At 37.1% G+C, this 25,086-nt stretch overlaps 1 protein-coding gene across 2 annotated transcripts; it reads left to right on the forward strand.

Moving 5' to 3' along the window:
• Positions 1-2,827: 2,827 nt before the first annotated feature.
• rorcb (RAR-related orphan receptor C b) lies at positions 2,828-24,549 on the forward strand. 2 transcript variants are annotated; one of them, XR_007925812.1, is made up of 11 exons: positions 2,828-3,115; positions 11,128-11,213; positions 11,511-11,652; positions 11,962-12,438; positions 14,135-14,256; positions 14,352-14,484; positions 15,539-15,646; positions 17,047-17,157; positions 17,333-17,445; positions 19,090-20,228; positions 21,398-21,546. XR_007925812.1 is itself a non-coding variant. In XM_051867085.1 (10 exons), exons 1-10 carry the CDS (start codon positions 3,109-3,111, stop codon positions 21,557-21,559), a joined length of 1,461 nt encoding a protein of 486 aa, XP_051723045.1. In that variant the 5' UTR covers positions 2,831-3,108; the 3' UTR covers positions 21,560-24,549. The 2 variants fall into 2 exon arrangements, 1 of the variants encoding a protein (XP_051723045.1); XM_051867085.1 differs by lacking the exon at positions 19,090-20,228 and having other exon boundaries at positions 2,831-3,115; positions 21,398-24,549.
• The last annotated feature ends 537 nt before the right edge of the window (positions 24,550-25,086 follow it).

Genomic DNA, 25,086 nt, shown 5'->3' on the forward strand with positions numbered 1-25,086 from the left:
CAGTATATTATTTCTATTATTTCCAACTGTGCAAGAACAACCCCTGCTTTCACTGACCTTTTGTAACCCAAATAGATTTTAATATATTATTTATTCGCAGCCTCACATCTTTAGTCATGTTTTTATGAAATGTTTTTTAAATGTGTCCATTTGCTAAACATTTGATTATTCTTAATATCCATCTGTCATGAATCATAACTGTATTCTCTCTCACTGTTTCTACAGATAAAACCTCATTTGCTCAGCCCTGCCCCCAACCTGTTCGATAACTGCGTTTACGTAGGTTTAGGGTCAGAATGTCACGGCTGTTGCTATTAGTTACCGAACACGCATGAGGAAACACAGGAAAGGTTGAATGTAGAAAATCGAGCGAGCTCAACAACAAGACAAAGGATGTAACAATGGCGTTTTATACACCTTTTATAGTGTTTAATCTGAAACAGAACTCTTCGATTTGTACTGAGACTGTATGGCTGGATTAGCTTATGCAGCCATGATGTTTATTGCATGAGAGAGACAGACAGATGAGCGGATGAGTGGAGAGATGAAAGACAGAGAGTAGCAGGGGGCGCAGCAGGCCATTCTAGTGAACGAATAGAAATAAACAGATTGAATCAGAAAAAAGGCAGCAAGAAGAAAAGGACAGGAGCAGATCCCCCAGGGCCGCAAGCCTTGAGATGGATGCGACAAGCGGACAGGGATGAAACGGTCAGGAAGGGGGGATAGAGCGACAACAGTGGCGGATGGGGGAGGAGGAGGCCAAACAGGGAGCCGCTTTGAGCGCAGCACTCTGTGTGCTCTCTGGTTGTTCCACTAACCTACTTACTGTAATCTTCTCTCTGTGTTTCATAAGAGCCCCTGCCAGAGAATTGCATCACCGAGCTTTTCCACATGCACTCGTCATTGTCATTTAGGATTTTGAAAGGTGCACAAATCATATGCACATGGAGGCACATATGTATCTTTTTGTCTTACATATTGGCTCATCATTTGGTGCCCAAATACTTGAAATGTGTTGATGGAGCATGGAACACAAAGACATGTTTGGAATGAGTTTGTGCTCATCTCTATGCAACTATATTTCTTATAAGAAGCTAACAAAATATATGTATATATATAGTATATATAGTATGTATAGGGTTAATGTGCCCCACCCCCTCCCTAAATAAATAAATTAATAAATAAATGTTATTCAGACAGAATAAATTAGTCTGTTCAAGCCTCCAGCAGGCCTTCAAGGATTACATAACCATCTGCTGTAACTACAGGACCAGCTCCTATTTATACCTTATGAATGAGCGTTTTCTGTATCCTAGTTTGATTAATAAAAGGGCCATTTTGCAGAATAATCCTCAAATGTCTCTTTAATGGGTGTTTGGGGGTGTGCACATAGGAAAGAACTGGAAGAATCCAACATTTAAATGTGACATTTAGAATGTTTCCAGTTAGTTGTACACTGTAAAATGACTCAGTGTAAAATACTTATAGCCTACATTACTTCATTCACATATAATTTACTGAAATATAAAATAAAACATTAGCTGTTGGATAGAAGTTAAATGTTTATGTTACCAAATTAATTATTTGGTGGTCAGCCAGCATATTTTTTAAAACTCTAAATGTGTATTTTAAATCCCCTTTTCTTCCTGTTTAAAATTGACTTTGTCAACATAAACTAGTTAATTTAGATGTTATCACATGATGCATATTTTTAGATAACCTCTGGGGAAAACATTAGACAGTGTAACCAGATCACACTCCCATTTTGGAATCTTACAACATATAATTTTATGCTTGGACAATTTATTAAAGGGTTAGTTCACCCAAAAATTACATTTCTGTCATTAATTACTCACCCTCATGTCGTTCCAAACCCACAAGACCTTCGTTCATCTTCGTAACACAAATTAAGATATTTTTGATGAAATCCAAGAGTTTTTTTTTTTATCCCCAATAGAAAGCAATGATATTACCACCTTCAAGGTCCAGAAAAATAGTAAAAATATCGTTAAAATAGTCAACGTGACTACAGTGGTTCAACCTTAATGTTATGAAGCGACAAGAATACTTTTTGTGCGCAAAAATAAAGACTTTATTCAACAAATTCGTATCTATCCTGTCATTCACCTACACTATTTTTGTTGCAGCGCTTCCAGGTTCTACGTCAAAACGCCGACTCAGTATTGGCCAACACCTGTTTACGTGAGCAGCACGACGCAAGCATGTGATGTTGAAACGCGGAAGCGCTGAACTGCGTAGAAGTCTGACAGGAGAGATGAATTTGTTGAATAAAGTTATTATTTTTGTTTTGTTTTTGCGCACAAAGTATTCTCGTCACTTCATAACATTAAGGTTGAACAACTGTAGTCACGTTGACGATTTTTTTACGATGTTTTTACTACTTTTCTGGATATTGAATGTGGTAATTTCATTGTTTTCTATTGAGGAACCGCTTGGATTTCATCAAAAATATCTTAATTTGTGTTCCAAAGATGAACAAAGGTCTTACAGTTGTGGAACACATAAGGGTTAGTAATTAATGACAGAAATTTCATTTTTGGGTGAACTAACCTTTTAAGACGAAAGTTGTTAATCTGTAAAGATCTTTTTAGCTCCATTTACTACTGGATACCATGATTTTTCAAAGTTTTAACTGGATTAAATAACCTTTTTTACAGTGCAGTTGTCATTTGTCCTTTGGGACCTTGTTTACTTTAAATTAATTCCATTAATTAGTATGCGGTTCAGAAGTCAGTGTGAATTCTAGTCCCACCTTAAGCGCTGACTGGATGCGCGTCCCCGTGAGTAGTGCGCGGCAGTGAGATCATGTGAGAGTCCACGCTTCTGAAAGTAGGTTAGCAGGGTAGAGTGAGAGAAGAGGGAGGAGGACGACGTTTCATACCGCGCCATAACACATCGAATGCGACTTGAATTTTTTTGTTGAAAGTGAAGACCTTTAGAGACGCGAATTTACTTCTGTTTTATTTTCCTAATAATGCTCACAGTCGAAGCTGAAAAGTTTAATTCGGGTAGCTGTCTCAAGTTAGCTAGTTCGACAATATTGCTTCGCACCCAGTGAACTTTGGAGAATCAAGAAACTGCATCAAAATGAGAGGTAAGATGTTTGTAGCACTGTATGGCATATAACTATTACGTTGACATTGCATATTACTTTTAAATGGTATCTAAACATTTAGCCATGTAATAATGCACGTATGTTTTCATGCACTTTTTTTTTTGCGCAGCTTTCCTGTGACATTTGCCACGCGGGCACTTGTTACATTGTAACGCGTTTAAATGTTCTTTGGCGTTCCATTCTTTGTCAGATGTTACGATGATTCTTATTAGTCAGATGTCACAAATGAGTCTGGAATTCTGACGCAGAATGATTAAGCTTTCAGCAGCAGTTCGTGAGGCTGGCTTGTGTGACAGGTTTTATTACGTAACGACGAGTGTAAAATTTTTTTTTTTTTTTTTCCTGTATCAAGATAAGCTTTAATAATATCCTCTAAAAAATATAGATACAACTTGAATTTGGTGAATAAAATGTCTCCAACTATCGTGACGCATTTATTCTCTTAAAACATAATATTTCTGCTGAACACACTTTGTTATTTATGTCAGTTATGTCCTTGCCTTATTTGGTTTTCGTGATACTGTTGTGTGTAAATGTTGGAGATACAGTTTTCTATCTCTTGCGTGTCGGCTGCGTGTTGTTGTTTTCGCAGGGCAGCATGGCCGGCTGTGTGAGCAGCGCTCAAACCTGCTGTTCTACTGACCTAGTTATGTCACTGAGCATTACACAGCATTCACAGGAGGGAATGAGGGAAAGATGGAGTGTGAGAGAGGGGAGGCGCTTTGCAGGAGTCGTGCAGACCCATGCGGTCTGTTAAGTGATAGATGACCACGGCACCGCGCCTTTATCTCCATCATGAACTTGAGTTTGAACTTGAACTCCGATCTTGATATAGACAATAAACAACATTTATTAGAGCAATCTCACCAGTTTATGTAACATGCATGCTTGAGGGTGACATGCTGTTATTTCTTATTGATCAACATCAGTTTTGTAATACATGAACAAAGTTTGGCAACAATACATGAAAAAAATATACCAAAACAAACCCATTTAAATTATTGTTTTAATTATTATTATATGGAAATATTTATTGTAGCACTTTATTTTACAGTCCCGTTTCGCATATATATACTACTATATACTAATTTTAGTAATTACAATAACTGGATACTAACCCTGAATCAACCCCTAAACCTAATCTTAACCCATGTAGTTAACTTATGTTATTCAGTACTTTCTCGGTAAGTACACTGTAAGTACATTGAAAGTGCACGTACTGTAAAATAAGTAAAATAACTGCTTTCTCACACTAAAAATATATAAACTAAAAATATCACACACTCAAAAAAATAACTTGTTTGTCTAACTTAATTCAATTATGACAGTTGAACTGATTTATTTGAACTTGAGCTAGGTTAATTGTACTGATGAGTAAAATTCATCCTAATTGAATGAGATTTTACCAGTTTCATTTGATGTATTCTGTGAATGTTTCCTGAACATAATTCACTCTTGTTGATCCAACCAGTGCTATTGCAATTCAGACTGGTGCCCTTGTGCAGAGTTGTGTGAGTTTTCTTACGCTTAAGTAAATGGAAAGACCTGTTAGTGTTTAAGTGTTTAATGTTTAGTTATTTTGAAGATTTAAAAGAGTTTGTAGCGTATAAAAGGTGTTTTTTTTTGTTTTGTTTTTTAACCATCGTGGTGAAGAGGTGCGCTTGTGCTTAGGTTGTGAGTAGCTGTTGTACGCACACATACATGTTCCATGACCGTTTGATTGAGAAGGGCAGAACTGATGACCATATGTAGACTGTGTAAATGATGTGCTGGCCCCTCAAGCTAATTTATTTTATTTATTTCTATAAAAAATAAACTAAAACCAACACAACACTTGTTCACATGCTAAGTGTGACATTTGTAGTATGCAAGTAATGATCAGGTAAAGAACTTCTCATCACTGGCTTTAGCACAGTTAAAGGTTTCCACATAGATTTATTTCACGTAGCCATCACAGCCTAACCACAAGGGCTAAACTTCGGCATAATGGTAACCCTCAAAAATCGACATAACATAAACTCTTTTAAATGTCAAATATAACTGAACATCAAACTTTAAAAGGTATTTCCCTTTACTAAAAAACACATTAAACACCGCTTAATTTCAACATTTACTCTCCCGATCTATCCCTATGCAAAGCATGCTGGGAACTAGAAATCCACTGCCCAGTTTCAGTCAATGCAACATAAATGATTCATGTAGTCCCAACACAAATGGTTTAGGTTAACATTTTAGCTTAACATTTTACACATTTAATTTCATTTAACATAATACAATTGAGTGCAAATGCCAATTAAGTAAAAAACTAAAGATTTGTGTTGGTTCAGCTTATCTTATTTAAATAAACTGAGCAAGCAGCTAAAATCTTTTTTTTTGAGTGCACTAAAAATGTGTTGGCTCAACAAAAAAATTTACGCAACAGTTTGCATCATTTTTTTTTTTTTTTTTTGAGCTATGACAACTGAGTGAATTTACATTCAACCAACAAGCTACACTGAGTTAGAAGAACTTAATTTATAGCATAAACACATTTTTTTTTAGTTGATTTACTCAAAAAAAAAAAAAAAAAGTCACTCCAACTACCAGATTTGTAGTCCTGGAACCAATTAATCATATCTATTTCAGTTCAAATCAACAGCTATCGTAGCACATGCTAACATAACTTATTTAACATTATGTATATTTAATGAACAAGTAAGATATTACTTGTCACTGGCATTAGCGCATAGAGAAAAATGTAGTGTTTACCTTAATGTCCAGTATCTACTCTTCAGCACAGTGGTAATGACAAATAAACTTAATTTCAACATTTATTCTCCTTGTCCAGTCCTATGCAAAGCATGCTGGGAACTAGAAATCCACTGCCTAATTTCCGAATTTATCAAGACAATTTCATTAAATTACTACAACTTAATTTTTTTTTTAAAAAGCCAATAAATGCAGAAATTTGAGTTCTAACTACAGACAATATTAAGTTGATGTAATGATGAACGTTATTATGTCAACAGAACTCAACAATATAATGTTTGCAACTTAAAAGGTTTAATTAAAACAATAAATTAGAATTTTTTACTTGCAACCATGCATGTATTTAAGTTGTGGTAACGGGTCCCCTGAATTACGTTTTAGAGTGCATTTAGAAAATTTCCATTCTGTTTCTTCTCACATAGTTAAATAATGTCAAATCTGGTGCAAAGTACATTACACAATTATTTATTTATTAATTTATTTATTTATAATGAAGTGAAATATATTATAATACTACATGATTATAAGCACTATTGCAATAATTTACCATGACAATCACGTTTCCTCCTTAATATTGTTAAATGAATTATCATTACTATTGTCATCTAAATTAGGTGAGTAAATGAGTCAACATTCTTGATTGTCTTGTCTTCTACTTGATTTGAGCTTATAGGTGAAAGTGCAATAATTCTGATGAAATGTAAAAAGAAATTTCTCAAATGACAATCAATTTTGAGCAATTTGTTTATTCCTTCAAACAGCGTTTTTCACAATGGTCTGTGCTTGTGAAGTCTTAACAAAAAGAGTGTTCTTTAGATTGAATGTTTACCTTTTACCTGAGGTTGAGTAAATATTAAATCTTTACATTTAACTAGTGCCCCAGACTATTTGTAAGTACAAAGTGAGGATTTTGTCTCAACCATTTTGTTTGCTCTCTGGACAAATGTTAAAGCCAGTTGCAGGCGTACGTGTCCGGACATACTGTCGTGAGGTGGGGCTGTGTTTAAATATACACAGTGTGGCTCATGTTCACAGGGTAGTTGAGGACAGGAGAGCTGTAGCGGATGATATATACTGAAAAAGAGCAGATCTGCACTCTGCCAGGAATATTTTTTTTAATGTAAATACCATGTAAGTTTTGTGTGGTCTGTCTTGTGTCATCGCCAGTTTTAGTGTACCTCTAATTTAAGATTCAAGTCTCTCTTTTTGTTTAATCAACACTAAAATGATGATAATCGCTTCACATCAAAGAAAACACACACAAACGAATGCATGCATAAATGAAGCTGTTTTCCCATTGAGAGCCATTAGATGAGTGGGTCTTATTTTAGAGCGTGGCCATTTGCCTGTCCTACTGCTTTGGTGACCGTGCAATGTATGACCTTGGTTTTATGATGACCAGACAGCAGGAACACTTGGCATGAGTCTCACCAAAAGTGACTTAGTGACACACTGACCGTTTCACACATCCAAGCGGCTGTCTTATCAGAAACTACAGTGTAATTCTGTTTTATCTGCGTGAAGCCGTCTGGATTTCACGTCGCTTGGGTGAGACTTGGAATGTATTATATAAAATAGGTGAGGTGTTAAATCATTGTTCTTTACTCTGGCCTACATATGCCAACTACGTGACCAGAAACCCTTCTGCTCATCACTGTGATGAGAGACACACCATTGCGGAAATGGTGTCTTGGATAATTCATTTGTGATTAGAAACATGGCTACACCTCATGACATGAGCTTGTCAAAATGAAAAATTACATGTTTGCCTAAATTTAAATGACTTTTTTTTTTTTTGTTTGTTTTTTTTTTTTTTTACTTTTCACTAAGGTTGTTCCCCTTGCATTATCCTGAACGCTTACAGTTAAAATCTGTTATGCTCTACTGCTTAATCTAATCTGCCATCTTGTGTTATGTCACCACGATAGACTTAACTGCTTAACACAGTGTTCTGTACTCAAAGATGATTGCATTAGGGCACCTGTACGCAAACACAGATAACAGCGGCTGCCGCTCAAAGTAGATTTGAACCATTTTCGTGAATTGCTCTGCACGTAAATAATTAAATGTTTCGTCTGTCTTTATTTTTTTAGTTTTTGTCTATAATATCACAAAAATGGCATTTAGAACATAAGGGACTGTGGAAAAAAAGTATCATTATCCCTCAGTGATGCTAATATGAAACATGAGTATATTAGGTATTTTGGGGTCATATACTTCTGTAAATCTTCTGTACACAGGACTTGCTTTTGAAAACAGCTAAATGAAGTGCAGCAGAATGGAGCAAAATTCAGGTCTCTTGAGAAATTATGCTATTTTAAATGTTCCTAATTTTGTTTAGAAGGTCTCCTACAACAGATTTACATGCATTAAAGGTATAAAAAAAAAATATATATATATATACATTGCACATCACCTCATTTCTCAAAGAGTCTGAAAATGGTTTGTTCAAAGATTCAGTCTCTCTAAACCCCTCCTTTCCGAGAGCCTGCTCTGCTCTGATTGGTCACAGGCCTCTTCTGTTGTGTTTGGTCTACTGCTTGCAGCACGTTTCGGAAACTAAATGTCCATTACCATAATTGAATTTCAGCACCGGAGGCTTCCTCAGTGCTTGATACACAGTGATACGAACAGTAACGATGGCGTCGGTTTTACCATATCAATTCTAGCGCGAGTCCTCATCCTTTTGAAGTGCATGCAATGTGCAAAATGTCGACAACACAAACCAAACTATTCCAGGCTGAGTTACAACTACAGTGTAGTCCCTCTATTGACAGTCTACGCAGCTACCACCTACCATATGAAGAGATCCATATGAATTGAGCGGTTTAGTCCAAATTTTTTTCAAAGCGTCAAAGTGGACCGTCAGTGGAGGGCCAGAAATCTCTCAGATTTCATTAAAATATCTTAATTTGTGTTTCAAAGATGAACGAAGTCTTAGGGGTTTGGAACGACATGAGGGTGAGCAAATTATGACAGAATTTTCATTTTTGGGTGAGCTATCCAATATTTCACCCAAAAATTAAAAATTTGCTGATACACCCTCAGCTCATCCAAGACTTACCTTCTTCATTAGAACACAAACAAAGAATTGTACAAGGAAATCTGAGCGCTGTAGAATGCAAGTGAACGTGTGCAAGGATTTTGAGAGTCCAAAAGGTACATTTAGACACTGTCACATTATGGCAGGGGTTTTCAATACTGATCTTGGAAATCTTACCAAGAACTAAACTTACCAGGAAATCTTAAAAACGCTGCATTAGGAAGATGCATCGCAAGGTAAAATAGGAAGGCATCAAGCAGGGCTGTAAAATCGACTAATCACGATTAAGCGATTTTACAGCCCTAGCATCAAGTCACGTCTGAATCTAATGTTAGCTTCACTTCCTGTCATTTGAGATACCTTCATTTGATTGATTTTTGAAAGCCGCATAGAGGTATTGTTCGCTGCCTTTGATTGAATGAGTGCACAAGATAACATCAACATGGTTTCAGACACCACTACAAATGGCTGTCCTCGCAAATAGTGCACTGTTTAAGGGAATAGGGGCGATTTCAGACACAGCCAGTGATTCTAGTGGGAGGTGCTAATTGGCTGTAGGGGGCGTAACTTGTAGTAGGGGGTGTAATTTGTTGGGGCATGGTTTGTAGTACTGCAGGATGCAGATGGGACACACTTGGTTATTTACTTTAATGTAAACAAACGATTGCAGATGAAGCGCGCACATCAGACACATCTCATATGATGAGCAAACATGAATAGTTCTTTTCATACGTGGCCAGAAAATATAAAGTTCAGCTTCTTGCTGGATTAGATGATAATTTCTCTGTACTGCCTTAGTTTGGAGAGGAGTGTAGATTTGCGAGTTTCTTATTTATTGTTTCTTATTTCTGATTATTTGTGGAACATAATGCACGGCTGTACTAAAATATGGGCATAAAATGCATTTTATTGCCGTAACTTGCCATAATAATAATATAATAATTTTACGTAATATATATACTTGTCTATGCACATTTTTCATTAATATCAAGATTTTAGGTTAAACATTTCCTATTAAATATATACAATAAAAAATAATTTAATAATAATAGTAATAATAATGTAAATTTTCATATAAAATTTTATTTATTATACAGAGTATTTTCTGGCTGACAATTTTGAACTTTAGTATGTATTGCACCTGTTCTTATGTATCAAAATTAAGCGTTCCTGTTGAGTCCAGTTCCACCTTAACAGAGAGAAGGGAAATGCCTATTCAAATGACATGCACTGGGGATCCGCCCACAGCCGCCCTCCCCTTTTCACTGAGAAAGTATGTCAGTAGGACAGCGAGTCCACATGGGCTTACTGCCAAGCCGAATTGAACGACATTTAGATTTGGCCAATCGCGTACACATCTGCCCGAGCATCAACCAATAGACTGTCAGAAGTGCCAGGAAGGTGGAACATCTGCATTATTAGACTGAGCAGCCCTGAATGGCGTGTTTGTGGAATGTTTGCAGACGAAGGTTATATAACACTACACAGAGAGCGGTACGGGAGGGGCACCCAAGGGCTTACAGATTTTTCCATTGCATGCCACAGTGTATCTTGGTCATTGCTTTCAGCTGACAGAGCTAGAAAGACAAAATGGAGGATGTTTTTTTTTTTCTTCTGAGCATGTTGTTGCAAGCTTAGTTTTTTCCATGCAACCACTACATGCAGCATATGCTAGAAAATATTATTTTTATTGAATAATTATTGCGTAACTGTACCACAAAGCACATTTATTTATTCATTGATTAATTTATTCTTTTTGCCCTTCATTCATCACTTCATGATTTATTTATGTAATAGAATTAATTGGATATATATGGGTAGTTGCAGGGTTGCCAGGTTTTCGCAACAAAATAATTAAATACTTGTTTACATACTGTTCACTTTTAATCAGGAGATATCAATTTAATATTTGTCTGTATATGGAAGCTAGGTATCTAGTTTCTAAAAGTGTCTACACTGTGTTCCACTGTCGGAACCTCTCATAAAAGCCGAGACATAATACACCCTTCAGTCGGAAAATCAATCCTCTGGCTATTTCTGTCCTTCATGCCATGCAGAGTGAGAGAGATCTCTGTATTGGTTGATATTATTTGTGGTGTATGTCAAAAACGTATTTGTGCATATGTGCTTTTCTATGTGTTCAGGGACACGTTTTTACTTTTAATACTTAAAATGATGTTGTATGTTGTTTTTATTCCAGCTCAAATTGAGGTCATACCGTGTAAGATCTGTGGCGACAAATCCTCAGGGATTCACTATGGTGTTATTACGTGTGAAGGGTGCAAGGTAAGAATTCTATCATAATTCCCTTATGATCACTATGTTACATTTTCTTCTTTTCTTATCATAGATGTGCAATTCCCTGTTATTTATACAGACTATTCAGTTAAATTAAATCCACAGAAGCAAAATTATCTTTTTGTGCTCTATCCCTCCTTATCTTTTATCCCAATGTTTTTGTGCTCATCTGGGTCAGTTTATATTCCTTTATGTCCGTCATTCGATGCCAGGTCACACCCATGCAAAGCCGCACCTGATATTAGCTGTCCTGTGCACTTAGGTAACAGCGTTTTTTATTTGCAGGGTTTTTTCCGACGCAGCCAGCAGAACAATGCCATGTACTCATGTTCACGGCAGAGGAACTGCCTGATCGACCGAACCAATCGGAACCGCTGCCAGCACTGTCGTCTGCAGAAATGCCTGGCGCTCGGCATGAGCCGTGATGGTGAGCGCAAGTCTTATTGTCAAACTAACCAACCAGCAGAAAGAAAACTGAAAATTTTAGGGATAGGGACTCAAATTTAGGTACTAGATGAGGAGGGCCGGGTCAAAGGGCAGATGAGGGAGATGGAGTTTTTTGCGACTACTTGTAATTTTTTTTGTACCCTTTGTTTGGTTTTAAAGTTTTAATTTAAGAAAAATCTGACCCCAAACTTTTATATAAATACTATAAATAAACAATATATAAATGCTATTTAAATAATTAGTAATAAGTAAGGTAAAAGTAACTGTTCCTCACTTTTGCTCTCTGTAGCGGTGAAGTTTGGCCGAATGTCAAAGAAACAGCGGGACAGCCTGTATGCGGAGGTGCAGCGGCACCAGCAGCTGTCTCAAGAGTGTCTGGCGGGTTTGGGTGGCGGTCTGACATCACATGACCATGAAGAGTCGGGCGAAGACAGCGCACACAGCCGGCCGTACAGCAGCGGAGGCTCCAGCTCCAACCTCAGCGACCTGGACGACATCGCCACGCTGCCCGACGGTTTGCTATTTGACCTGCCGCTCACCCCAGAGGAGGCTGGCGAGTACTGCGCTCTGGAGATGCTCGGGGGCGGCAGCGGGTTTGGGAGTGCAGGAAGTGGAAGTTCGTCAAATCAGAGCTCTCCAGAGCCCAGCGCTGTAGATTTGGCAGATGCAGTGAGGGTGAAGCACGAGTACATCCTGCCTGAAAACAGCCTACTTACACATTCTCTCCTGAGCTCTTTACCAGACAACTGCTCTCTACATGACATAGGTGAGCTGCCATTAATAGATTCACATTTTATAATCATCATTTTAATCATTATGCTAATATAAGTTTAGATTTTAGATTCTGATATTATTTTAATAACTATTTTCCCTTAAATTCCCATTACCGAAAATCCTCCTTTCCAGACACAATTACATTTTTTTTTATTGCAGTAAAATGAGAATAAATTAGATTGGTCATACTTTAGTTTAGGGTCCAATTCTCACTAACTAACTATTAACTATGACTTTTGTCTCAATAAACTCCTAATTACTGCTTATTAATATAGTTAGTAAGATTGTTAAGTTTAGGTATTGGGTAGGATTAAGGGATATGGTCATGCAGAATAAGGCATTAACATGTGCTTTATAAGTACTAATAAATCCTAGTAATATGCATTCTAAAGGATTAGTTCACTTTAAAATGAAAATCACCCCAAGCTTTACTCACCCTCAAGCCATCCTAGGTGTATATGACTTTCTTCTTTCTGATGAACACAATCGGAGTTATATTAATAAATATCCTGACGCATCCAAGCTTTATTATGGCAGTGAACGGGACAAGCAACCGTTTTGAGCTGCGAGAGGCGTTACACTTTCTTCGTAATTTAAATATGGAAGGCGGTCTGGCGGAAGCTAGATATTTTACTTTATAACTGATATGGATATTTTTCTTACATAAACGCATCACTTTGCTTCAGAAGGCCTTTATTAACCCCCCGGAGCCGTGTGGAGTACGTGTATGATGGATGGATGCACTTTCTTGAGCTTCATACTCGTTCCTGTTCACTGCCATTATAAAGATCGGATGCGTCAGGATATTTATTAATATAACTCTGATTGTGTTCATCAGAAAGAAGAAAGTCATATACACCTAGGATAGCTTGAGGGTGAGTAAAGCTTGGGGTAATCTTCATTTTAAAGTGAACTAATCCATTCTAATAAGCAACTACTTAATAATGAAAATTGGACCCTAAACTAAAGTGTTACCATTTACAACTCATGATATCTATTATTTTTGCATGAATTTATGGCATAATGAAAAAAAAAAAAAAAAAAACTGTATATGCCTATTTATTTATAACATTATGTATTTTATAATCTTTTTACAGTATGTATCTATTTATAGATAAATTAGTAACACTTTACAATAAGGTCTTATTTGTTAACCTTAGTTAATGCATTAACTAACGATGAACAATACTTTTGTTATAGTATTTATTCATCTTTGCTAAATTTAGTTAATACACACAACTGTTTATTGTTTGTTCATGTCAGCTGAGGTCCATTAATTAATGTTAACAGACACAACTTTTGATTTTAATAATGTATTAGTTAATGTCGAAATTAACATTAACTAAGATTAATAAATGCTTTAGAGGTATTTTTCGTTTATTTCATGTTAAATAGTGTTAACAAATAAATGTGAAGTATATCTATATAAATATGCTTAATTTTCTATATATATTTATGTATTTTTTATAAATTATATAATCTGTGTGTATTTAAATCAATCTATAAATGTTTATTTAAATATAATGAATCCATTTTATAATCTATATTTGTATCTATAGATGGATATATCTATATAATATATTCCTTATTTAGCTATGTATATTATTTCTGATTCTGCTTATATCTGTTTATATCTAGATAGACAGATACTAAAGGAAAATGTGCTAATGTGTTGAAATTATGTTCAGAGCGGATCACTCAAAACGTGGTGAAGTCTCACCTGGAGACGTGTCAGTACAGCCCAGAAGAGATGAAGAAACTCACCTGGAACCTCTACACACCTGAAGAAACCCGCAGCTTTCAGCTCAAGGTACAGCATCATCATACTAGATGGCATCTCTTTTGATTGTGCTTGCTGGTTTGTCTCTTTGTTAATGGCTGTATTATCAATCTCTGTGCTTTCAGTCTGCAGAATGGATGTGGCAGCAGTGCGCCCTGCACATTACAAACGCCATCCAGTATGTTGTGGAGTTCGCTAAGCGCATCTCTGGATTCATGGACCTCTGCCAGAATGACCAGATCATCCTGCTCAAAGCAGGTCAGTGCTGCTTTTGTCCCACACGGATTACAGATTACTAATCCCTGATTATACAACAGATTTCTCATTCGAATCGCCTTATCCACTCACTGCCGTGATATGGCATTCTGATGTGGCCCAGAGTGTCTGTTCAATCTTATTATTAGTTTAATCACAGTTACTGCTGTTATGATAACACCATTAGATCATTCCAGGGCACTCTCAGTTTCTTGAGCATTGTCTTTCATACTACATCTAGAATACTCTAAGGGCAGATATTGACATGCAATTCAGGTAATGCCAAATCAAACACGTCCACTAAATTAGTCTTGAGTGCAATTTGCACAGAGCAGTTTTCAGTCTAGCAGTGTGCTTGGATGTGGATAAGGCATTGTGATCCAAACACCTGAAATGACTCTTTAAAACGCGCAATTTGTGTTTGACTGCACTGTGTTGAATATATGCCTGGATAAAATGCCATTCTCCGTTATTATACCGTCAATTGGGAATTTTCTGATAAAAAATAAACACAGACACAATGAGTGATTAGAGAATAAAACGCAGGTTTTTTCTTGGAATAGCTGTTTTGTGAATTCGCCCCACGGGACTCTGTTCTGTCTCCGTTCTGCTGTGTTCGATCTTAAACTTGAAACTTGTATTAACGTTTGTCTCCTCTTGTGTTTGTTTCTCCAACATTCTGTCTACTTCTACACTTTGTGCTTACCGTATGAAAAAACCCTTCACTAAACAAAACTCAAAATTTCTAAATGTCATTTAAAACAATCACAAACACAATGACATTTCATTTTGATGGTGTTTGTTGTTCCCATATTTGGTAAAAAAAATAATAATTTTTTTTTCTGTCTGTATTTTTGCACGGTGGAGCATATTCCCACTTTTCCTTTCCCCTCCCCTGCACTCTTTTATCTGTTTTCTGTCTCTCTTTCTGTCTCCATCTCTCCCTCTCTCTCTCTCTCTCTCTCTCCCTCTCTCTCTCTCCCTCTCTCTTTCTTCCTGCTTTTTCCCCCCATCATGTTTTTTTTTGCCGCTCTCTTTCTCTCTATTACTGTTCCAGGATGTCTGGAAGTCCTGCTGATCCGAATGTGTCGTGCTTACAACTCTTCCAACAACACTATGTTTTTTGATGGCAAGTTTGCCAGCCCTCAACTCTTCAAAGCTCTCGGTAAGTGTCTGGATATGTTCAGAATAGCATGCTACCATTTTAAGCCTACTATTTCAGCAGTATACTGTGAAGAGTATGCATATAATACCTACGGTTGACCTGCTATATATGAGAAAATGTGTAATATACAACACATTCATACTGGGTTCTGCATCCCACAATTTAATGAAATAAACTAGATGCAATTACTAAAATCAAAATGGCATGTTAGGATACTACATACTATTTATGCCATATAGTAGTATGCTTTTCCAAATTCAGCAAAATGTCAGCAACAGTTTTTAAGATATGCTTCTTGACTCATTGTTTAATTAGACTTTCAAGACTATTTTACACAAATTGGATTGCAAATGCAAAATAAAATTTTCGGTAGAATAACCTTGCGGACTTAACCATGCACATAAGATTACGTAGAGATTGTGACAAATGTAATCAAGTCATGTGATTACAATGTAGCAGAATAATGATGTTGTGTATTTTTTCAAAATGTGAAACTATATAAACAATATACAGTGTACACTTTGCAGCAAGCAGTACACTAGTATTCCATTTCAAACGCATCCTCTTTTACTTTATAATACACAACACCAGCATCCTCTTAAGAGCAAGAGTGGAGGCGTCATGAATCAATAAGGCACAAGAGTTAATGGGTTTTTAACCCAGTTAGTAAATACAAGTGATGCTCGGGTGAGTAATAGCTCATCAAAGTTAAATGGAAGCTTTGAAGAAAGCACTCAGTGCACAATATATTTTGGAATAAGTTAGTAGAATGATTTGTAGATAATACCATTTCTTTATTTTATTGGCTTTTTGTCAAATTGCACATGTTTAAAGTCAGCATAAATTGAAAATTCACCCTATTTATCTTTAAATGCATGTTATAGATCTTATTGTGAACAATTTTTGACCTTGTAATGTTTAATCAAAATGTCATACCTGAACCTTCCGGTGAAAATGACAGACTTCTCTCTCTTGACATATGCAGGACTTAAATCATTTAGTGCACTTAAACCCTACATTCACATGCCTCAACTAGCGCATACAGCCAAGTCTCCACCCTACATTTTTGATTTTTTGATAATCTATTACACTCTGAAGTATGTCACAATAAGGAAGAAATTCCATTTCATTGTGACTTCAAATGCACAATACGGACATAGAGGCCAACTATTATATTCACGATAAAGCAAAGCAAAAATAAATTACTCTGAAGCTTTGTGCACAGAACATCTTATTTCCTTTATAATTCATCTTTTACGCTAATGGAACCCAATAGATCCATTAAGTCATTTCATGCTGAACAAAAAGAGATTGGTTCAGGGTAAATTATGGACCTCAGTGGAAATGTAATTTATTTCTCCATCTTCAGCTTGGTAACTAGCATGTGTATGTGTTTGTAGGGTGTGATGACCTGGTGAACACTGTCTTTGAATTGGCTAAAAGTCTGAGTCGTCTTCAGCTGAGCGAGGAGGAAATGGCTTTATTCAGCGCCGCGGTCTTGCTGGCTCCAGGTGAGACACTCACACCCATGTCTGCTACCAATTTAGCGACTCATTCGCTGAAGAAAAGGTTTTTAAAGCTGGGTTTATGTGCTAATATGTGCCATGGTCAGACTTGCACAGTGGCATAAAATGAGACACATTCTCACAGTTTGAAACCCCTGCTCTGTGTTTGTGTGCCGCTCAGATCGGCCGTGGTTGACGGAGTCTCAGCAGGTTCAAAAGCTCCAAGAGAAGGTCTACGTGGCACTTCAGCACAGTCTGCACATGAACGGAGCCACTACTGAGAAACTGGACAAGGTGAGGAACCAGACACACATGGCTCTTTACAGATAAATGGTTAAATAATATTTAATGTATATACAACAGTTTGTAAATAAATAAGAAACAATGATGGAGTGTCTTTAAAAACTCTCTTGTGTGTGGAACTACTTCCTTCCGTCATGAATTCAAATCTCAAATTGACAGTTTAACAGATGAGCCCAAGCCTTCGTTATGAATTCTAAAACGCCATTTTAAAATTAGCAACGAAGGAGAGTAGATTATTATGAGAGAAATGTCGACAAAGTGAGTATATTATCTGCATCTGACATAGCATTTGTTCTTCAGGTCAATCTTATATTCCTAATAAAAAATCTGTTTGAATGTCTGCTGAGGAAAGCGATATCTTTATCTTAGTATCCTTTTAACAGTTAAGGGGATTTCCCATCACAGCACTAGTCAATACATTTGTTGGTAGCGTCTTATAAGGGTTTGTCTAAAGTAAAAATAACGTTCTTGTGTACAACCTTGTTTCATTCCTTCTTAATATAAAAGTCTTTGTTACTGACTCACTCATAAAGACAGCCTTTGCCACCATCTAATGGCGTAACAATGTAACTTTCACTGAAGTCGAAATCACAATCACTAACAGACTCTTTCTTAATACTAAATATGGCATATTATTTATATAGAATTTTTGGGCAGTTGTGGTCTAATGGTCTGACTTATAACACGAAGGTTGTGGGTTCAAGTCTCAGTACTGTCAGGAAATGTATGTGGGGGGTGTGAATGAACAGCGCCCTCTTCCACTCTCACTCTCATTACCCAGGACGCCGCACAAATTCCAAGTATGGGACACCATACTTGGCCACACGCCACGCCACTTTATTTATTGAACAATAATATTTAAATGAACAATAATAGCCATTATAAAAGTATAAGAATTTTGTACAATAGGAAATAAACACAATTCAGTCAAAAGTACAAAAGCAGCACTCTAGTTTAGTACAAGACTCAAGTTAAATACAAATATAAAGTTATGAAACTTAACTTTGCCCTTAGCCAAATCGATTTGCTCTGGAACAAGTAATTGATTAATAAGACCAAAGATTGCCAATTGATATACCCAAAATAAATTATATCTCTACCAGCGGTAAATTCCCGAAGGACTGGCCGAGATAAAGCTCAGCGGATACATGAGCGCTGAACAGCCAGTGGCGGCCTGGAGCACACATCTCTGAAACAAATTTTAAAATAGGTGCTGTGTTTATATATAAATCGCATATTTGAGGTCTAGACCAGTGGTTCTCAACTGGTTTGGCCATGGGACCTACATTTTCCATTGGTCATTAAACCATGACCCAATTTTTTATGAATTTGACCTAATTCCTAAAAAAATATATATGTATAATTATAAAAAATATAATTCGGCACAAAAATGGTTGACGCACACAAGTACCATCCCACTTTACTTAATATACACATAAATTGTAAGAATATGACTAATGAGTGATGAATAATAAATGATGAATAAACAGTATAAGATAGGGCTATTAAATAGCAGTACCAAACTAGTTTTTGTTAATATAATAAAGGTAGTAATTTGGTATGAGCCACCAGTCATTTAAAAATATACAAAATAACAAAAAATAAGTGACTTAAAGTGATATTTTGTGGTTACAGAAAACAACAGTTACCATGGTAAAAATACACAATACGTGTCACAGGTGGTTGCAGGCAAACAAACGAAGATGAAGAAAAGAGTTCCAACATGAAGTTTAATGATAAAACAGGCAGGGAAACACACACTAAACGTAAGAGTGACCGGACAATGAACGACTGTGAAGGAAGAACTAAATAGTGACTCAAACAAAGATAATTAATGACGTGCACCTGAACAGAGTGAACTAATAACAGTAACCATAGAACAAAAGAGTGGCAGAAAAATCAAACAAAGGAACACATGAGATGAATGAAAACAAACAAAAGTCCATGATAACTACAAATCCGTAAAAACTTAACATAATGGTGATATTACTCACCCCTCCGGCAAGGCGCAACCTCACGCCGTAACTGATAAAAGAGCAGAGGGAGGGATGAAGGGGGTTTTGGAGATCCCCTGGCAGCAATGGTGGAAATAATCCACTGGCACAGACCCAGAGCCAAACAGTGCCGACAGCCCAAGGCGGAGTCGAAGGAAGGAGGAGCCAAGATGGTGTTGTGGCTGACGACAACTGGGGGACAATCGCAGGAGACGAGGCCGATGGATCCATAGGCGCAGACGGAGAGCTGATGGAAACGAGCGACATTGCTGGCACTGGAGATCTAGGCGATGCCACAGCGACGAGCGTTGGAGGAGGAGCCAGAGTATCCGAGGTTTGAGGCAGAGCCGGTGTGACAAAGGAGGGCTGAGGCAGAGCTGGTGTGACAAAGGACAGAGGCGATGTCGAAGGGAAGGAGGACCCCGCCTCAGCCATATGGTTGGAGGAACAGAGCGCAGCGGACTGCCCACAAGTCCGTGGTGGAAGTAGAGTGACGACTGGCCAAGGGGGAGCCGGTGGGACAAGGGAACCCGGTGGAGCCGCAAGGCAGAGGGTCTCCGGTGGAGCCGAAGGTGGGAGGAGCCAAGTCGGAGCTGACAGGTCGATGGGCTGAGATGGAGCAAAGAGATCAGAGGCCTGAGTCAGAGTGGCAGGATCCTCTCGCACAGACGCTGCTGGTGGTAGCACGACCTGTGACTTGATGTCACAGCAGGGCACGGGGCTGGAGGACTGGCTGAGCTTCGCGGTGATGGCGGCAACACAAAACTCAACAGAATAACAGTAAGTATAACACAGTCCATGCAGGCAGATGAAATGAATAAATCATAGTTCATGCAGTATTTAGTGCTGTCTAGAAACTGTGATGATGAAGGGGTGGGATAGGGTGGGAGTCAATACCTCCTCACTGAAGTCTCTCAGCCAGTCCTCATTGTCCATATTCACTATTCCCTCGTCCGATGATGTCGCGGGCTCACACCACTGGTCAAGACTCACTATGGAGCTCCACTTCCGGGGCGAGGGTCAGCACTGTTCTCTTCTCCTCGGGCTCTGGCTGACGCATTGCAGCAGGCGATAGCTCTCTGTCTGCAGGGGGCTCACACAAATTCGAAGTTGAGAACCCACCAGTTGAGAAACACTGGTCTAAACAACTACATACTCGTCTAAAAACTCTTAAAACTAAATTCCTTGATACAATAACAGAAGTATTTGTAAAATTATAGTGAGTTTGCTCCTCCACCATTGACGCTCGCTGTGAGAAATGAGTGATACAAATTGTGAAACGGTTTCCGTGTGATATAAGTAGAATATTGCTTGACTGGAAAAGGCTCTCAGCCAATCAGATTCAAGAACCAGAACTAACTGTTGTATAAAGATATACCTATACCACTGAATTGAACATAATAACTTTTTTTTTCAGTCAGTAGAATAATTTATGGGTCAAAAGGGTCAAAAGGTTTAGGACAATTGTTTTTGACCCGTGAATGATATACGACAAAAACATGCCATGTTTTTTTTTTTTTTTTTTTAGAGATTAATTCTTCTATTCAGCAAGGATGATATTAAAGACTTTTACATTGTTACAAAAATGTTATGGTTTCCACAAAAAAATATTAAGCAGCACAACTGTTTTCAACACTGATGATAATAATAAGAAATGTTTCTTGAGCAGCATATTAGGATTTCTGAAGGATAATGTGACACTGAAGACTAGGAATAAATTATTTAAAAATATATTTAAATAGAAAACAGTTATTTTAAATTGTAATAATATTTTACAATATTGCAGTTTTTACTGTATTTTTGATAGAATAAATGCAACCAGCCCCAAACTTTTGAATCAATCATTTTTCTACTGTTAAATATCCATGCAAAAAACATGTTTGTGAGACTTCGTCCAGTAGTTTTAGTTCTTTGTTGTGGAGTAACAACTCATTGTCTTGTGTTCACAGATGGTGTCCAAACTACCGCAGATGAAGTCGATCTGTAACCTCCATATTGACAAGCTGGAGTTCTTCCGCCTGGTTCACCCGGAAACAGCCTACAACTTCCCGCCTCTGTACAGGGAAGTGTTCGGCAGCGAGATCAACTTCCCTGACTCCACCAACAGTTAGAGTGAGGGAGATAGTGAGGGAGAGAATGAGAGAGAGAGTGTGAAGGGGAAATTATAGGCTTGTGTTAAAGATAGTCCATTATGTGTAAAAACAGCATTTCACAGGAAAACATTTTAAAAACCTCCAGGGAGAATCCTCAGTCTATTGTAGCACTGTCAGCATACATACAAACACAATACACTTAACCCACTGCATACACATTCATATGCGCAAACACATGCTGCTACGGTAAAGGGGCCAACAAAGTATTTCAGATTCGACAACACACACAAACATACACGTATATGGATTACTCCTGGAGTTGTGCTCTCAAAATTTTTATTATTTTACAGAAACACTCCTAAATGATCTTTAATGTACAGATGTATTGCTTGCAAGGGCCCTTTGTTGATGTCTAAGCATGCTACTATTCCTTCTGCATCTGCACACAAAGAGCTATTTAAATGGGTTTTGTAAAGGAGGTTTTATAAATATGATTTTAAGAATTTTACAGGATCAAACTCTCTTCCACATGAACATTCAGGAGAGCACAACACCTTTTTTAATGAAGTGCATCCTACGTACTAGGTGACGGTCACACGTCCTTCCCCGACGAATCACTCTTTAAGCACTAATATCGCTTTTTTTCCCCTCCCTCTTCCCTCAAACGAATCATGAATGTATCCCAAAGCAAAGGCACTTATTTTGATTTGAGACCGAATGTACACAATGCACTTTTGGTCTTGCATTCTGCTTTATGAGACTTTGACAATCCACTCAAAAAAAAAAAAAAAAAAAAAAAAACCCCTAATGTGCCCAGATTGTTCGTTAAAAATGAAGGGACCAATGTTACCAGTGCTACTTTAAATGAACATTTCATGTTAAATACAAGTTTGTAATAATAATAATTAAAATACATTTTTAATTTAATTTAATGAAAATAATACATTAAGAAAAAAAATTGAAAAGCTTTAGAAAATAATTTTGAATCATCTCTCAGTTTGTGAAAACAAACATGCATTGACAGAAATGCACTTATAGTGGAAGTATATGGGGCAACTGTATGGTTATAAAACGATTGCCCCTTATAGTTCTTAACTTATCTGTTAGCATCTGAGTTGAACTTATATTTAACCTGGAATATATCCTTTAAAGCTATTTAAACGAACCAGAAATCATAAGTGTGCTAAACTCTTTTCTAATGTGCAATAGAACAACCTGATTATCACTACAAACGTGCAGTCATGACCAAACGTTTGTGAATGCCTTTTTGTTACAGTTAAGCAAAGAAAACCACACAATCCTCACTTTAACAGTTATTTACATGATCACATACCTCATATTCATCAGAACTCGACACATTCAGTATGGTATTAGACTTTAGCAAACAACTGCAAAAGCACACAATATTAAATGCAAAACAGATACTCAGTAGAATACTGATATATAAGGAGTTTGCAAACTTGGGCATGACTGTAAAGGATTGGCAAACACAACTTTCGAAGCAGTGATTCCATCCACACATGCTCTTATTTGCTCAGGCACATTTTGACAGTGTTTGGTGCTGCACCTTATTTTTTTGTTGTCATTTTAATGCAATGAGAAACCTCAGTCCCATGTCCCCTTCCCTTGTAAATGCCACTTTGGAATAAGAAACAATTAAATGTTCATTTCATTTATATGGACATTTCTAAAAGATTATTTTGAATAGGAATGTAAATAAATTAGTCTATTTAGTCAAGATAGCGAAAGAGAGAGAGAGAAAGGTGGAGCGGGTAAGGAAGAGAGATGGGAATGTTAAAGAGCCAGGACTTTCATCAGCCGGCTTTTGAATTCTACCAGCTTGTGCATGGAAGTACCGGACCAGAGAAATGAACTGGGTTTGGACTGACTTTTGCCCATTTTGTTCTGGAGCTGCTTCGGACAGAACGCTTATAGGAGAGCCAAGCTGGATGGTGTGCCGACATTGACATTGTTCTGTTGACACACAGATCTGCGGATGTTATGTCTAATGGGCTTCAGGTACTTTCACAAACTGAAAGAAAAGAGCAAGAGAAAAGGAGATTCCATCAAAGCTCAGTCCTGTAGGTTTCGGGTACAGAGCACGGCTGTGGTTTATGTTGTATTATTTTGTAAATTGTTGATCACCTCTCCTTTTGTCCATTTCTGTGGTCCGGATCGCGTCCTTCCATCCTATTTTTCCTACTAGTGCACCATAGTACAACAAAAACACAGTTTCAACAGAGTTCTCAGCTACTCCTTTGAGTCGAGGTTCACGGTATTGTTTATAGTACTACAATATATACTACACAACTGGTTTTAAGTGATTCAGATGAATGAATGATGTTGTATTCTGTATGAAAGAGAAAGATATGGTTTTGTATCTGTTTTTAATGAACAAGAGAAAATCTGTCTTCTTTTTGTGTGCCCAACATTACAAACCTCTCACGTCAAGGAGTGTAGCCTGCCCTTGGTTTAAGAATGAGAATTATGGGAAATATGTCTGTGCAATGTATTTTTAAATGTGTTGTTTTGACAATCCCCACCTCTAGGCCTTTGATGCATGCCTTCCTGTTAAGACAAAACTGTGTTTGTCTCATTCAGTCTCCCTGTAAAGCAATTTCCATGTTTATTTTATTTTATTTTATTTTATTTTTTTTGTAGAAGAAATGTTTCTGTTCCTGTGTGTTTCACACAAAAAAAGATTTATTCTCAGGGAGATAGCTGGTCTCTGTCTCACCAGTATCCTCTGCCGACAACACATACACACACATACACACACACACTTTGCACCGAATAGGAGACCCGTATTCTTGATCACTGTGTCCTGTAGCTATATTTAAATATATATATATATTTTTGTGAATGTCAATCACAAAGTGTCAAAAACCTTTCCTCTTTCTGCTGATGTACTATTACAGGTTCTTTCAGCCTGAATTATATGACACAGAATATGACTACATGAAAAAATAAATAAAAACTAAAGATGGATCTTATTCTTTAAAAAGAAATGTTGTCCCTTGTGATTTGTCTACTTTGCTGAATCACCTTAGCTATAATATATATATATACACACACACACACACGGTGAGTTGATTGGGACAATTTCCACGTCATCTCAATGTGTAAAGTATATATAAACATTTTGTTTCAGCGTGTTACAGGTTTCTTTTTTAATAAATATGAAAATCTATTTATGGATTTTTGTGTATTCATGCTGTTTGACGCTGTTTTTAGTAAAAACATGTAGTAACAAATTTAATGTATTAAGTGTGGTAAAGATAGTAAACTGTTCACAGGCTAAAGTTTAACCCGGAAGCTGGAGAGCTTTCTGCACTCAGCTCTGTCGGCAAGCAACGCGACGCACTCAATCGACCAATCAGTTCAGATAGTTATGCTTCCATAATTATTTTTTTCTATTGTCAGACATACATAACAAAGTACACGTTAACTAATATAAAACACGTAATATTAATACATTACAAAATGAACTTGACAATAATATTGAAATCTTTAGAAATGGGAACCCTGACGTCGGCAACCAGTTG

This window comes from Ctenopharyngodon idella, chromosome 2 (assembly GCF_019924925.1).
Source record: "Ctenopharyngodon idella isolate HZGC_01 chromosome 2, HZGC01, whole genome shotgun sequence".
Classification (NCBI taxonomy): domain Eukaryota; kingdom Metazoa; phylum Chordata; class Actinopteri; order Cypriniformes; family Xenocyprididae; genus Ctenopharyngodon; species Ctenopharyngodon idella.